Source organism: Belonocnema kinseyi, chromosome 1, assembly GCF_010883055.1.
Source record: "Belonocnema kinseyi isolate 2016_QV_RU_SX_M_011 chromosome 1, B_treatae_v1, whole genome shotgun sequence".
Classification (NCBI taxonomy): domain Eukaryota; kingdom Metazoa; phylum Arthropoda; class Insecta; order Hymenoptera; family Cynipidae; genus Belonocnema; species Belonocnema kinseyi.
In genome coordinates, this window is record NC_046657.1 from 1,074,990 (window position 1) to 1,091,718 (window position 16,729).

Below are 16,729 nucleotides of genomic sequence, written 5' to 3' on the forward strand. Positions count from 1 at the left end.
TGTTATTTGGTTCGGAAACATTGACGACCGCGAAAGATGGAAAGGTTTACCTGAATCCAAGAAAATAAACATGACATGGAAAGTCTGTTTTAGATTAGGAGAGAAAAAAGAAAAGGTAAAGTCAGTGCCTGGTGCCGATGAATCGATTCGGATCATATTACGGGGATTGCAGGAAAATCAATAATAGGCTTGGAAACTCTAGGGTTTGAAAAGTAGTTTTGTAACCGCTCACCTGTATATTGCCATTTTCACAACACTTTGCACACTGCGAAAGCCACCATTTTCGATGTTCTTTTTATAAACAATAGTACACACGACACGGTGCCGAAACCTCGCTATGTAATGTACGATTACTATTATTGTTAAGATGGGAGCTGCCGGATATTGTAAGTCGTCCAATAAAAAAGAAAAGCCTGGATAAGGATTCAGATATTCATAGATTTTGCTATCCAGGAAAAGCTAAGTTGTTTACTGCTGTGAATTTAATTGTACTATGTTAACTAAGGAATTCTTTTGTTTTCATTTGTTTATACTTTTGGTACAGAAAATATTATGAATCCTGATTTGAGTGATGTCAAGAGGTTATTCTAAGAGAAAGAGACACTAAATTGGTGCAGTAGAGTCACACTTAGCAAATGCTTGCCATTGTTGGTGTCGTACTGGTGTTGTTGGAAGCAGACTAGTAGACAACCCTATGTGGGTGGTCGTAGTTCTATCTTCTGCAGCCTATATTTTGTTCTCTCAATTTTTCCCAACAAAATTAATTTTCTTTAAAGTTATTTTTTTATATTTGACAACCAATCGGGGCGGGAACGTAGGCGCTATAGGGAATGTCTCATTTCTCTGAGTCTCTGGGCCCAGAACTTAAAACGTTCGGCAAGGCTGCTTGGTTTGTCGAGGGCAGACCATTCTTAGATTTGACTAGTACTGCAAGACAGCTTTGTATATCCACGACTTGGTAGCATTATTTTCATGAGTTACCGGTCATGGGGTGTCATAGTTTTTGACAGATCACTTTCTCTTTATTGGTTAATGCAAAAAGAAACATTTCCACTGTAGCCACATTTTGTTTCTGCTCGTTACCGCCATCAGATACTTTGAGCCTCACTTTCTTGCAGGTGACTTGTGCATCACTATGGCTTGTAATCATGGAGCCAGACAAAGATTATCACTCGTTTAAAAGTCTTGCGTCACTTTCTTCCTGAATTTTCACTTTCCAAAATTCCCACATGAAACAGTACAACGCCACCAATTATAAAAAAGCGCAGTACCGATCTTCTCTGAGTATGATTCTAATTATGGTAACTGCACTTCTATATCAATACAAAATAGTTAACCTGTTTGAGCCTTGTACTAAAGTCCCTTCGGCTGAGACTTTTGGTCGTCGTTAACTGAGTCGTTTCCGAATAAATTCCAGGCTGTTACAGTTCGTGAAAAGAATTGAAGTATGGATTGGGTAGCTGGTTAGGATCATGTATCATACTGCTAAAAGTAAAACGTGCTTTTGCATTGTTTGCGCAAACAAACATCCTGCAGGGTTTCTTTGCTGCCCTACGATAACTACGGAGATCCAATCGACAAAACAACTCTCTCTTTCCCTTTCTCAAACAGGAAGGTTAATCTAACTATCTCTCGCTCATTTAAAAACATTGAACCTGGCACAGTTCCGATAGAACTGATAAGTGACAACGTACCCACAAAGTTTTTAATACTAGATTTTAAACGAATCAACAATTAAATCTATCTGGTTCAGTTTGTCGACATCTTCAAGAAACTTTTGAATGTTGGAGAAGAGCCGCCTTTCCATATGTCCTGGTTGATTGATAACTCGAATGCAGCTTAATCAGCAACTCGTTATCTCTGACGCAAGCTTTTGTCTGTTTCAATTCAGTAGGATTAAACATAAAAAAGAAATCCAAACGTGCCATCGGATCAGCGACATCCCATATTTTTGCCGCTAAAGACATATTCTCAAGAATCATTTTTTATTGCCAAGGTTTCGAACTAAAGGCACCAGGTATCAAAATCATCTTTGTAAAGTTTTTGAATCCATTACGGTATGCAGAACTTATTTTTACACTGATGTTAAAAAATTGCGAAATAAAAGTAAGCAATTGTGCACAATTTTTATTTTACATGAAAATGGTATAATAATTTTTAAGATAAAAGGACTAACTGAAAGATAAAGTACACAATTAAATTATGATAAGCCAGGGGGTAAAGGTAGAGAAAGAAAATTACGGTTAAGTCATGCACATTTCTAATGCTTTCCTGAATTCCTGAATTCCTGAATTCCTGAATTCCTGAATTCCAGTCCACTCAGATTTAAAACAGCATTAAAAGATCTAAAAAAAGCTCCCCTTTCTAATAATGTGTCGAAGACTTTCAAAATTATTATTATACTAAGTCATATTGCAGAACCGCTTGAATTTTCGAACGAAGAAGAACGTTTCGATATGTTGTCTGATCAGGGTGGCGCATCTATTCATCGAAAGTATAAAATATTTTGAGATATGCGAGGAATAAACAATATGCACAATTCTGATTGTCCGATATTACTTTCTATTATTTATCTGATGCCTCGATTTTTGCACTTTATATGCAATCAAAACTCCAGTAATATATCCACTACGTAATCTGTATGCGAAAAAACGCAAGCCATTCACATTAATCAATTCCCTTTTAATATTGTATATAAGTCGTTCAAAGCTGTCCGGAATTATATTTCTGGGAAAAAGCCGAACATTTAACAAATTTCCATCTCGATCTTTCCAATAATCAATGGCATGTCCATAATACATCATATGCCCAGCTGCACCCACGGAGGGACGCCCTACAACAAAAAATATTTAATTTACTACAAACCAAAATCAATCTCAAAATGGGACACTGAACAACTTCAAGATGTAATTCTCTAAGCAGAAAATATACTAATCTGGAAATTCGCACATTTATATAAATTCCTTATTTCAAAACATCTTTCAAGAAATTTTAGAAGAAAACATATATATCTCTTAATCAATTGAAGTAAACATCAATTTTGGTAAAATTAGAGTTCATTATGATTAAATTAGTGCCAATAAGGATTGTAAGGTATTTCAATATTTTTCAGAAGATTTAAAGGATCTTATTAAATCTTGAAAGATTTCTACATATTTTAAAGATGAAATGTCTAAGACGGCGTATGTTAGGATTAGGATTTAGAACATAACATCAGTCTATGGCAGAAGATGAAAGGATACGGAATGCTAGTCGAGAAGTATTTTAAAAAGCAGAAAAGTTAACACAACATCTGCAGCATACATTTTAGAAAGACAAAAAAAAATTTGCAATTCTTCCAGATTCAACATTTAAAGATAGCTTGAGTAATACGTACCTTCTTTATAGTAATTCCACTTCATATTATCAATTCCAATAATTTTTCCATCACGCAGTGCGTATACCACAAAAAAGATTTCGTGTATACATTCTAGATAGGACCGAATGGAAGATTGGTAACGTCTGGGAAGATGGTTACTTGGAATTATATTTCCTACTTCCAAGCCAACTCCGACCAACTGACGCTCTTCATTGAACCAAAATCCAACTATGTGGTCTTCATAATTCAAATTCCCAGTTGATGGCTTTTTATTCGGAAGAGTTAAGTAAGGACGTAGGTCTTCAGGTAGCCCGGGTGGGCCGGGTAGACCAGCTTCGTGTCCGGAACTACCATCTCCGTTTCTGGATGGACCGGCTACATGTCCTGAAGCACTTAATTCTGTGAAAAGAAAACAAAGATACGAAGGGATCAAGAAAAATGTAATTGGATGATTTCCAAGGTTTTGTCAAGGGGGGTGGAACTCATAAGAATACTGTGCAGCGGCGATCGATTAATCCAAATTATATCGAAAATTCCCGGGTTACCTCTATATACAAAATTACTCTGTATTATCTAGGATTACTTCGATACTCCACCGAAATAACAAATTTGAAACACCCACCATAGAGAAAACAGAATCAACCGACTTTAGAATGGGGTATCGACAACGTGGCTCAGTATGAATATGTTAATAAAATAGAAATCTACAAACAGTAAAATAAGAGGATCTTCTGCGAGTCATCTAAGTATATCCCAACACCACTAGGCTCCACAAGATCCTAGAGAAAGACTTGGTCACCTTTCTCGGGCTCATTAGTTTTGTCGAGGTAAGTTTTCTAAAGTAGAAGAAGAAAAGTTGAATTACCTGATGGAAGTCCACTTCTCAAGTTTTCAACGAAATCAAGCCGACCAGATGAGGAAGCCTAGGACCAGTAGAGCTAAAAGGTCGACTCAAATGTCGCCGCTAAGCTCATTGATATCAAGAAGGTGGAATGGTTCATTCTCCTCTTTGAATGACTGGAGAAGGATGGCGTCTATCAAATGTACTTACAAAAGGTCAGAGATATTGTCGTTCCTCCAGTGAAGAAACTATTAAGAATAAGCATTGCCCTCAAACCCTGTCGTGGATACACGCAGCGATAACAGCTGGGGCAGCTCACGCAGTAGACGGCTGCAAACAAATGGACTTGGGAGACACACTAGGCTGCCAAGGGATATCAGCACAGTGCTACTTCTAGCAATAAGGCAAAACAAAACAACAAATTTTTTAATTTTAAGAAGATTCCCCGCGTCTGTATCCAATGCGAGGAGATGCGAAAAGCACATGGGAACATGCTCCTGCAAGTAAAAACCTTGTACGTAGACGGCTCCATTAAAGTGTGTGTTAAAGGGGGGGGAGCAACAGCTATTTGATAGCACAGTAAGGATTGGGATAGAGATCCTGATTAGATGACATATAGCCGTCCTTCAGTCAAAGGTCCTAGCCGTACTTTACTGCGCTGAGACATTAATAGAGTAAAACGCTGCTTCTAAGCACTTTACCATCTGCTCGGACAGCCAAGCGACAATAACTGCAGTTGGAAAACAAGATCATCAAAGCTGGTTTGGGAATACAGCACGGCATTAAACCAATTTGCAGAAAAACCAACGTGAACCTTATATTACTATCTTGATCATGCATGTATCTGGGGCTAAAAAAGAGGACTAACTAGTGAAAAGCGGCGCAGTAAATGAACAGATAGGACCGTATTTAGTTCTAGTAATCAATAATGAGAAATCCTGTGTTAACACAGAGAAGGCCTTAGGACAGTAGTATAGATGCTCACAGGATACAACCACCTGACCCACCACATGCTCAAAATTTAACTTAACCCCACGACATAGCGCAGGAAATGCGATAGGGCTGTTGAAACGTCACTGAATGTCCTTTGTAGTTGCACAGCATTAGCTAAGCCATAGATCGAATATAAGATTTTTGGTCAGAATGAAACATAAGCTGGAAAAATATTGAAAGTATTAATTTTTTATTTATCTAATGAAATGCCTGTCTGGTGGACATTTTATTATACCTTGTGCCGTGTTTCCACAAAGAAATTTCATGTTATACTTTTACGATAAAAGAAAAAGTACGAAAAATGATTCACAACTAAGTTGTAGCTCTTTTTATGGCAAACAGCTTTCGTCTATTCATTTTTTCCGTACCTCGTGCCGATTTAAAAAACAAAAAATTCTTTAGCAGACCACAATGACAATGACAGACATACATGGAAGTCAAATCCATTTTTGCTCAATCAATGAGTCCGAAAACGTCAAGATGGGTTTAAATGTGCGAAATTCTTTTTTTACATAAAACCAATACCTTTATGATGATTCGCATGGTCCGCAGGCGTCCCCGCAGTTCCAAAAAGTCCCTTTGTTTTCCGAGACGTACATGATGATAATTCTGCAAAAGGACAAACAAATGAAAATGTAATGTTAAAAATTGATTTATTATAGTGAAAGTCCCATATTGAAAAATAAAAGTTTAAATAACGTGGATATTTTTTTCGGGAAATGTTAATAAATATTAAAGGATCGTTTGTGGCCTAGCAAAGAGTTAGAGGAAGAAAAAAGTTTATTTATGCAAATAATGATTATCGACGGATACATATAGGTTTTACAGCAGAAGTTTGACTTTTAACTTTCTTTGGCGGTAATCATGCAATCAGTTTTACCCACAGACCCCTAGAAGTTCGAAGTTGTCCACTCGCTGCGCTAGTGCTGCTTTGACACAGCTGATACCAGACTGATACGTATGTCAGACCAAATATGTTTATTTGCATTTCAAGTGCAAACATTAGTTTTTGGATTATTGGTTCATAATGTTCGTGAGCGATTTTTGTTTTTTTTCCCACTTTGATAAATATAAACCTCATAACTAGCCCATTGACAACCTTGCAAATTGCTTGCAGGGTTTGACGACAACACGGTTGGTAATTCTCCAAAATAGAAATTAAAAAAAAAACTGTTCACTATTCTAATTATTTAGGACCAGAGACAAATTCTTGCATGCCTTCTATTTATCGTGCCAAATTTTTAACACGATATCTCATTCCGTGTGGACGTAAGTTGGGAAAGAAAACTTCCACTGGTATTTTCTTCAACAACATTTTTTTCTCAAAATTTCCACCGGAACAAGGCAGAAACATGGACTTTATTACCCCCTTTTTCATTTCACAAGCTTTCAAAGCGATAACTTATTTTGTTTAGACGTAAGTTGGGAAAGAAAAATCAAAGACAAGGTTGGGTCAGGTGAGCCTCTCGTCACATGGCCTTAAATAAGTTTAATTTTAAATCCAGGGAATTTTTCAATAATGAATGGATAAATATTTGGTTAAATAATCCGACCATTATAAAGAAATGTTATCATTCCATTTGAAAGTTCTACTTCTTAAATGAGGATTGATTTGCTCGTGAAGGGTTCAAAATTTTATTTCTATACAATTCCTGTTTTTGTCGTGGAACTTCAACCATTTTGCTGAAAAATTCATTTAATCCGGTAGCCAGTAACACTTCTGTATAAACTAATAGGTCCCTAAGATTACTCTTTTTTAAAAGGTCAAAAAAAGGCCCCTGATTACGAATATCGTGGGTAGGTTTTCAGAATATGGGTAAATTTTGTTTGAACCATTTTTTTTTTAATTTTACTATTTATTCACAAAAAATAAATAAAATCATTTTTAACATAGCTAAACAAAAATAAAACTTTTTTCCGTGTCACACTTTTTTCGTACGACGAATTGTTTGGAAAGTGCAGCGTTATAAAAAAATGATTTTTTAACAAAATTGCCACATTTGCACAATGTTACCTCAGAATCTATAATTCAGAAAAAAATTTAACTTGTACACTGTCTATATCAAGAATAGATCACTTAAAGGAAAAAATAAATCTCTCGATCGAATAAGAACTTCTCTCCTCAAATTGTTCTTAAAAAGTCGTTATTTTTAAGAGGAAACCGTTTAGACTCTTCATTTATTAATAAACAATCATCCTGATCAACCAGTGTCATAATATTGCTTTAAATTGTTGTGAAAGCCTTATACATAATTATTAGCATAATTTGTTGTTTATATTTACTTATTCTCAATTGTTTATAACAATTGATATAAATAATGACCTACAAAAATCAGAATTGACTGAATTTTTTTTATTCATTCTTGACACATGATTAAACTTTTCACTTTCGTGATATTTTCTTGTACGAAGAGCCATTATTTATTTATGTTCTCATAAACAATATATTGTCTTTAAACATAACTTTCCCGATCAGCCATTATTTATTCATAGTCATATACACACTGTTTATAAGGCTATAAATAAATAATGGCTCGAAGTATGAGAAAATATCACGAAAATAAAAAGTTTTATTTTTTTCCACAGAATAATAAACAAAATTAGGAAACAATCCATCATCCTAATTTAGCGTTTTTGTCAACAACAATAGTTATAAACAATAAGGCGCAAGTATCAAAAATACTAACCAAGATCAACATTCTTCATGGTAAAATTAATAATATAAAAAAAACAATCGCTAAAAAATTGAAAATTGTTGTTTTTAGGGGAGGGAATGTTTATAAAAAATAAATTGTTTATAAGGTCATAAATAAGTAATGGCTAGTCGTACGAAAAAATATGACGAGAGTGAAAAGTTTTATTTTGTTCCATAGATTATTAAAAAAAAAGTAGGAAATAATCAATTATCTCAAATTAGCGTTTTCGTTAATAAAAATAGTTATAAAAAATAAGGGTCAGATATCGAAAATGTTACCCAAGATAATTACATACTTTATACTAAATTAATGGAAATAACAAAGGTAATCGTTAATAAGTTCTAAATTGTGGATTTTAGGGGAGGATATGTTTTTCGGAAATATATTGTTTATAAGGCTATAAATAAATAACCGCTCGTCGTACGCGAAAATATCACGAAAGTGAAAAGTTTAATCATGTGTCAAGAATTAATAAAAAAAATTAAGTAAATTCTGGTTATTGAGGTTCACTATTTAAATCAATTGTTATAAACAATTTAGAAAAAGAAATGATAAGTTTTTATTCGATCAGAAGATTTATTTTCCCTTTTAAGAGATCTATCCTTGATATAGACAGTTTACAAGTTTACAATTTTTCTGAATTATAGATTCTGAGATAACACTATTTAAATATGGCAATTTTGTCAAAAAATCATTTGTTTATAACGCTGTACATTTCAAACGGTTCATCGTACGAAAAAACTGCAAGACGCAAAAAAGTTTTATTTTTGCTCAGCTATGTTAAAAATTATTTTATAAAGTTTTTTGTTTATAAATAATAAAATTTTTTTAAAAAATTATTTAAACAAAAATTTACTTATATTTCAAAACCCTGCCCAATATATTCGTAATTAGAGGGCCCTTTTCGACCTTTTAAAAAAGAGTAATCTCGGGGACCTATCAGTGCATACAGAAGTGTTAGTGGCTACCAGATTAATTAAAATCCCAACAATTTTTAAAAAGACTTCAAGTAATTTTCTGCAATTTCGAAGTTAAAAAACTTGATGTCTTGGCTTGAAGTTTCATTGTTCAAATGAAAAGTCAACTAGATTTTGGTAACATTCAGATTGAAATAATAAATTTTGATTTGTAAATTGTTTTTCCTTAAAATAAGTCAGTCTCTTGCTCTCGAAGAATACTATCGTGTAATAATTTTTTTTAATATCTGATGCTGCTGAAAATTATTCAAGACAAGTTTCTCCACCAATTCTACCTACTTTCACATGAATTGGATAAATTTCCATAAAATGGCATCTATGTAATTTTTTTTTAAAATGATTTTTCATTGTTAAATACAACAAATTAACAACTTTTTTAAAAATATGCCTCGACAACTTTTTTAGAAATTTTATAAGCTTTAATTTTAAAAAATTCAAAATCGGTCGAATATTTTCGGCTAAACGTTGATTTGTATACGGACACCTCACTTGGCGCCACTGTGCCACGGTACGCGGGACGCGAGCTACGCCCGCTGAGTACCGAGCGAGAAAAAGCAATAACTTGCGACTCGATGAAAGTTTTCATGTTTTTCTTCTTTCGTGTAATGCGTTATGAAAAAAAGATCGATATTCGGTAATCAAAAATAAAAAGTTAGACAGATAAGTTATATTTATATTAATTTTTCTAAAATAAATAGTTTGTATTTTCAACAAACTACGGTTATTGTAAAATTAAAAAATCTGTATCAAAAGAGTGTCCAGTTTAAAACTACTATTTAAAAAAATGAGCAAAATACATCCAACGAATCGATAGCAAATAAATAATTACCAAACTCATGCAGATAAATGTTATTAACAATAAATTTTGTAAAACTTTGAATTTCACCAAACCGCTTAAATCGTATTTTTCATCCATCCTCGGTAACCGAAGAAAATAATTTCCGCGAAAAAAGCTCAACCATTGAAAAATCGGTGGCTCACTTGGCAGATTTTGGCACAAGTGGGAATAGATTTTTTGTTGAGGGTTCAACTTCTTTTTTTCTAGACAGTTCCTGTTTTTGTCGTGGAACTTTAAGTCTTTTGTTGAAAAAATTATGTAAGTCTCAACAATTTTTAGATTACTAATAAGGTTCCTTTTTGTCTTGAACGATTAAAAATATTTTAAGCAATCTTCTGAAATTTCGAAAAACAAGAACAAGAAATTTTTAAAAATGAAAATTGAACTAGGTTTTGGTCAAAATGACATTAAAATAATAAATTTCAATTTGTTAAGTTACTCAATGTGAAAGAAACAGCATACTCATTAGAATCCCAGTGGACTCCCAAAACCATTTTGTGGTCCTGTGTTATGAGTGAGAGCACGTAAGCATTTTAGAAATACTAGACTTGTATATTTTAGATTGTTGTGGGTCATAATGAAAGTAGAAATCAGAAGATTATCTATCGAAATGTGCGACGCCCCAGTTGATGGTGATCTTAGCTAAAAAAAAGACACCTTCTGGGAGACTTTCTACTACTGGAATGGAAGCTTCTAATGTGTCCCCTAAGGGTTTACATTTTTCTTACACCTTCTCTATTCCTTTACACGCCCTCTAACACACTTACTTTTTCTCTAGAGGTACCGGTCCCACGACTCTAGTGTTCACCGCATGGGCCACCGAGACTCTTCCAGAGTGCGAGGCGGGAATCGAACCCGCAAGCCGAAGGAGTGGGTCCAGAGCCTACGCTTTAGCCCCCACGACCATCGTCTCACTCTTTCTGGGAGACTTAGTATGATACTATAAGTACTTGCGATCATGGTGAAAGAATCATTACACTACATCAGGGCTCACCAGAAGGCATTCCTGTTCAAAATGTAGCATATTTAATTATTTCTTGAATGAAATAATAAGAATAAGGAGGACATTTTTAATGGGCAATTATCAAATTGCACAACTCGAAGTAGAGTTCACACTCTTCAAAATAAAGGAGAAGGGATTTTGACGGCCGTCGTTTTTCTTCATTTTTTATGAATTTTAATTCAAACTTCTCCAATTTTTTCCTCCTTTTTAAATTGTTAATTTGAGGTTTAATTTTTAGGTAAATTTGATTCACTTGATAAATTAAAAATAAAATTGAAACTGAAATATATTGTAAATTTCAGTACAAAAGTTCAGACCCCCCGGCGTGAATGTCGACGAGACGTAATTTACAGTGACCGTAACCCTTCGCTCGATTCCTGGAAAATGAAGAAAAAAATGATAAGAAAACTTGGTGGAAGCCATGCACTTCTCGTGGCAGTCAGCTCCTGCTTAAAGTGGCGAGCCCTGTACTATATGAAACTGTTCGACCTGTTGGGGGTTATGGTTCTCCCGAATTAGTGCAGCCGTTCTAGCAACCAGGAGTGGCGCTATTCACTGCGTGATTGGCGCGACAACTTTGCGTATTGGGTGAGCGACTTTATGAAATTTCTCTCCGTGTAGAAGATATGAACAGATGGGTCAGAGTCCAATGTTAGGATGAAGAAAGTGTGCTAGGTAATTTTTGAAATTACAGAGCTGTCCGTAAAATAAGATTTCCAGTGTTTTTTCACAGTGTAAAACATGTTTAATTTCCATGAATGCGTACAGTTTTAGAAAGCTGAGACTTTTACCTATTTTTCTACATACTCGCCACTGAGGTCAATGCATTTTTGCATATGGTGTAACGAGCTTTTGAATGCCCGAGTCAAAAAAATCTGCCGCTAAGCTACGCCGATACCTGAGAACCGCTTCTTCCAGCTCTTCTCTGTTGCCGAAATGCGTTCCACCCAGGTGTTTCTTCATGTCAGGAAGAGATGGTAGTCATTCGGGGCTAAGTCCGGGCTTTAGGGTGGGTGTTTGACAATACTTCATACAAATTTTGCGATGAGCTCGTTGGTGGCGTTAGCGATATGTAGTCGAGCGTTGTCCTGATGCAAACGCACCCCCTTAGACATCCCGTTCTTGAACTCTCTGCACCATTTGTGCACGCGTTGTAGGCTCATACACTTGTCTCCATAGATTTCGCATAGCTGGGAATGGATTTCTACCGGCGCAATGTTTTTTTTTGCAGACAGGAAACGGATCACCGAGCGCAGCTCACACCTGGCGGACGAAGCGAGGGGGACATCCATCACGTACGGTTGCCAAGCCAAGACTGTGCTCCGCAGGTAGCTCGCTAGGGAGGGGATTTGGAGTGGGGGAACCAAGGTACACTACAGAATCGCGGGATCCACCGTAACAGCACTTTTAAGGACTATAGCGCCATGGGAACTTTATTTTACGGATAACTTTCATGGAAGAAGAAATTATAACTGAATAAGTTTAGTTAGCTTATGCTTATAAAAGGGCTTTCTCATTACAAATACTGGGCGCAGACATAAAATGATCCACATTTACACCTGGTGTAGAGGAGATAGCATCAGTAAACTTGAGTTCGTTATTGCGCAATTTTATATGACTTTGATACTAACGGGGCCGAGTGGGAAGCTTCACCAAACGATTTTGTAAGGCTTCTTACTTGGGGTGGTTCTAGATAGATTAAAGAGCAGTCTGGGCCACACGGGATCCTAGATAAATATAAAAATATGTACCCCACCCCCACGGTACTTCCTTCCTTACCAAGTGTGTCAGGCTTACCCCGAAATGGAAATGGCTTCGAAATCCTATTTGAGTTTATTAAACCGTATAAGCCCTTCTTTCTGCATATCAAATACATTAAACCCTAGAGTGAGTGCCGGTTTTTGAGCTCAATTTAGATCTAACTCCCCAGACAAAGGTCCACTTCGAATGTAAACAATCAAGTGTAAGAGCGCACTGCCCCTCCCCCTCCACCCTTCCCACAGCTCCTATCACCCCTTCCGCCGAGCCGCGTCAAATCTCGTAGCAAGAAACTCTGAGGGTCCTATCTTTAAGATTCACTTTGTTTAAATTTCACTGATCATAAGTGATATTAAATCATGACAAACGGAAATGTTCAACGCAAGATCGGTATTGTGTAACTTGGTAAATTTATTGAAGCAAGATAAGGGCAGTATTGTGAAACTTTTAAATTGCTACATCACCTCTACCAGCATTAGGTATTTACAAATGTTTGTTGTATTTAAAAGTGTTTGTTCTTATAGAAACAATTTCTGAAATTTTGAAAAATAACGATTTCAATAGGGAAGGACTCAATATTACGATCCTAGGAAATCTCGTGTTTAAAACTGAAGACCTTGATATTTTGAAAATTTGAAAAATCAGGTTCTGAAAAATAAAAAGTCCACACAAAACGATAAAATTAAATCTTCTGGTCGACAAATAGTATCATAAGTAAGTCCTGAAAATCTGACTAATCCGAATAATTTATTTTATTCTTACCAACAGAATTCAGAATAGCTACCAATATGAGGACCACAGTACAAAGGAACCTCATTATTTCCCAATAAAGAACAAACTAATCAACTTCGAATTTTTAGAACACCGTTACTAATCAATTTTCAGCTTTGTCTTGTATATATAATATTCTTAAATATTTGTTTTGCGCTTTCCTCTTCGAGCCAAGAGATAGCTAAGTGCTTACTTGTGGGGCTTAGTGACATGATTGTTATTTTTTACTACCTTATTTATTCAGGCGTAGATAATTTCTCGCGCTATATTAGTATTTTATCTTGAAAATTCCAGATCAAAATTTATGTTTAAAGTAAGCTTACATTAATACGTGATGAATTGTCGCATTATTTTTGATGACTTTTCTAAATGATAGGTTGCTATCCTGTTCCGATTTTTTTGTTGCTTTGCAGTTTAAATGAGAATCGACGACTATGAAAAAGATGTAAGGCAATCCTTCACAAATTAAAATTTAAGAAATTAAAAATTGGGTTCAAACCAAATTTAAAATCCTATTTAACATCCAATAATCAATTTGGTGTAAAGAGTTCACAAAAAAAGAAACCAAGAATCCAACAACCAAATTTAGACAACCTGCATAAAATGCTCTTTTTGGGATGCAAAGGAAATAATAATAATTATCCCTGGACAAATATAAAAAAGAAAAATTAGAAGCCAACCAGTTGAATCCCCTTCCTTTCATTTTTTTATTTCTTTCGTCCTTTTTTATTATTATTAAATCAGCATAGATAAAAATTTAGTTCGAAACAGTAACGAAACAACGATGCGCTCTCTTTGATACCTTAATTGTCAAGTATCAAAGAAAGAGCATCATTGTTTCGTTGCTGTTCTTAGATTCTCTAATTTTTCTTACCTTGATAAAGGTCCTGTATTATGTAGTTCCTCATTTGTTCACAATCTTCCTTTCTAATTGTATGAAATACCTTTGCAATTTAATAAATCTCGCGAAAATTTCTTGGAATGTTTAAAAATACCTCAAAATATTTTAAATCCTTAGAAATCCGTTTAAATTATTAAAATTAATGTAAGATTCCTTGAAATATTTTTTAATTCCTACAATATGTTAAATCCCTTCAAATCTTTTGAAATACGTCAACAATTTTTTAAACTATTCAGAATGCCTTCGGATCTTTTCAATTACCTAAAAATATTTAAAGTTCCTTACACTATTATAAAAGACCTTGCAAATCATTAAATCTTGTGGAAATTCTTTGTAATTTTTAAAAATACTCAAAAGTATTTCAATGTCCTCGAAATCCGTTCAAATTATTGAAATAAATGGAAAATTCCTTGGAATCTTTTAAAATACCTGAAATAAAAAATAAATAAAAATATCGTAGAATATTTCGAATCTTTTACAATCCTATGAAATCCCTTCAAATTTTTTGAAGTTCGCGAAAATTCTTTGGAATTTTCAAAAATACCCTAAAATATTTTAAATTCTTTGAAATCCGTTCAAATTTTTGAAAGAAAATTTAATTTTCTTGGAATCGTTCGAAGTACTTGAAAATGTTTAAATGCACTTTAAATCTTCTTCAACCCATAGAAACTTTATAAACTCTTGAGAACTCTTTGGAATATTTGAAGTTACCTTAAAATATTTAAGATCCTTTGAAATTCCATTAAATTGCTGAGATCAGTTAAGAGTCCCTTGAAATCTTTTTAAATAGCTCAAAATATTTAGAAATTTCTAAAAATCTCTTCAAATTATTGAAATAAATTGAAAATATCTTGTAAACTTTCAAAATGCCCTAAATAATATTTCAAATCTTTTGCCATTTTATGATATTCCTTGAAATTTTTTTTAGATCGCGAAAATTCCTTGCGGTTGTTGAAAATACCACAAAATATTTTGAATTCTTCGGAATCCCTTTAAAATACTTTTAAACGTGCTCTAAAATGTTTCAAATTCTTTAAAATCTGTCTGAATTAAAAAAGGAAAATTTCATGCAATCTTTCAAGATACCCTAAAATATATTTGAAATCCTTTATAATCTCATGAAACTTCTTGCAATTTTTTCAATTATTGCAAATTCTTAAAAATCCGTTTGAAGGATGCAAATAAATTGAAGATTCTTTAGCATATTTAAAATACCCTTAATAAAAAATTAATTGAAATATCTTACAATATTTCAAATCCTTTACAATCTTAGGAAATCCCTTGCCATTTTTGTAATTTCTCGAATCTTTTAATGTACCCTTAAATGATTTAACTACTTTTAAATCTTTTGAAATTCCTAGAAACTCTATGAAGATCTTAAAAATGGCAAGAAATTCTTTGAAATCCCATTAAATTACTGAAATCGACTAAAAGGATCTTGGAATCATTTAAAGTACCCTAAAATATTTTAAATCCTTTACAATCTTATAAAATCCCTTGCAATTTTTAAAGCTCGTGAAAATTCCGTCGAATTTTTTAAATATTGTAAAATATTTCAAATTTTTCAAAAACCGTTCAATTTTTGAAATAAATTGAAAATTCTTTTGAATCATTTAAGATATCCTAAAATAAATTTAGAATCCTTGACAATATTATGAACTTTCTTGCAATCTTTTTAAGCCCGTGAAAATTTCTTGGAATCTTTTTAAGTTCGCGAAAATTCCTTGAAATTATTAAAAATGACCTGAAGTAGTTTAAATTCTTCGAGAATCATTTAAAGGATTGAGAATAATTTAAAGTTCCTTATAATATTTTCAAATACACCCAAATATTTCAAATTCCTTTAAATTTGGTGAAATTCCACAACAAATTTTTTAATCCCTTTTGGTAAATTTCCATCAAATCACTCAAATCAATCTAAAATTACCCGGATTAATTTAAAATACCTGAAACTACTTCAATTCTTTGACAATCTCTTAAAATATCTTGCAATTTTTTTAAGATCTGGAAAATTTCCTGGAATTTTTGTAAATACGCTAGAATATTTTAAATAATTTGACGATTTATGAAATTCCCCGAGAATTTAGGTTTTTTTCCAGAATTCGCTGAGAACGATCTGGAGTTCAGGAATTTTGTAACATCCTTACAAAAAAAGATTGAAAAGATAAATAATAAAATGTTTAAAAAGTAATTTCATGTAAAAAAATTAAACTTTTTTCGTTTAAAAAAAAAACAAACTTCTTCTATGATTGAAAAAAATGTCGTGGATAGTCCACTTTTTTAGGACGAATTTGAAATCTAATTTGTGAAGGAATCAGAGAATATCAAAAATTCTTAACGTCTTTTCAAACTAGATAAAGCTATACATTAAATATTTTTTTGAATTAAACATTTTCTGAGAAAGATCTTTTTTTTCACTCCGCTGGGAATGGAGCCACAGAACACCTTATTTCCCTTCGGCTATTTTTCCCTTAAGCTACTAGAGAAATCGAAAGAAGAATTCTTTTTAAAAAATAAACGCATTATTTTGCCAGGTGTCCAATGCTTGCAAGTAAAATTTATAAAGGAATCTGTATGATTATTTTTTAATTGT

The 16,729-nt window shown here is 33.6% G+C and overlaps 1 protein-coding gene across 1 annotated transcript; it reads right to left on the reverse strand.

Moving 5' to 3' along the window:
• Positions 1 to 2,382: 2,382 nt before the first annotated feature.
• Positions 2,383 to 14,143, reverse strand: LOC117171151. Its single transcript, XM_033358207.1, has 4 exons — positions 14,110 to 14,143; positions 5,718 to 5,801; positions 3,377 to 3,757; positions 2,383 to 2,833 (listed from the first exon to the last, which is right to left on the reverse strand). Exons 1-4 carry the CDS (start codon positions 14,141 to 14,143, stop codon positions 2,556 to 2,558), a joined length of 777 nt encoding a protein of 258 aa, XP_033214098.1. The 3' UTR covers positions 2,383 to 2,555.
• Positions 14,144 to 16,729: the final 2,586 nt, after the last annotated feature.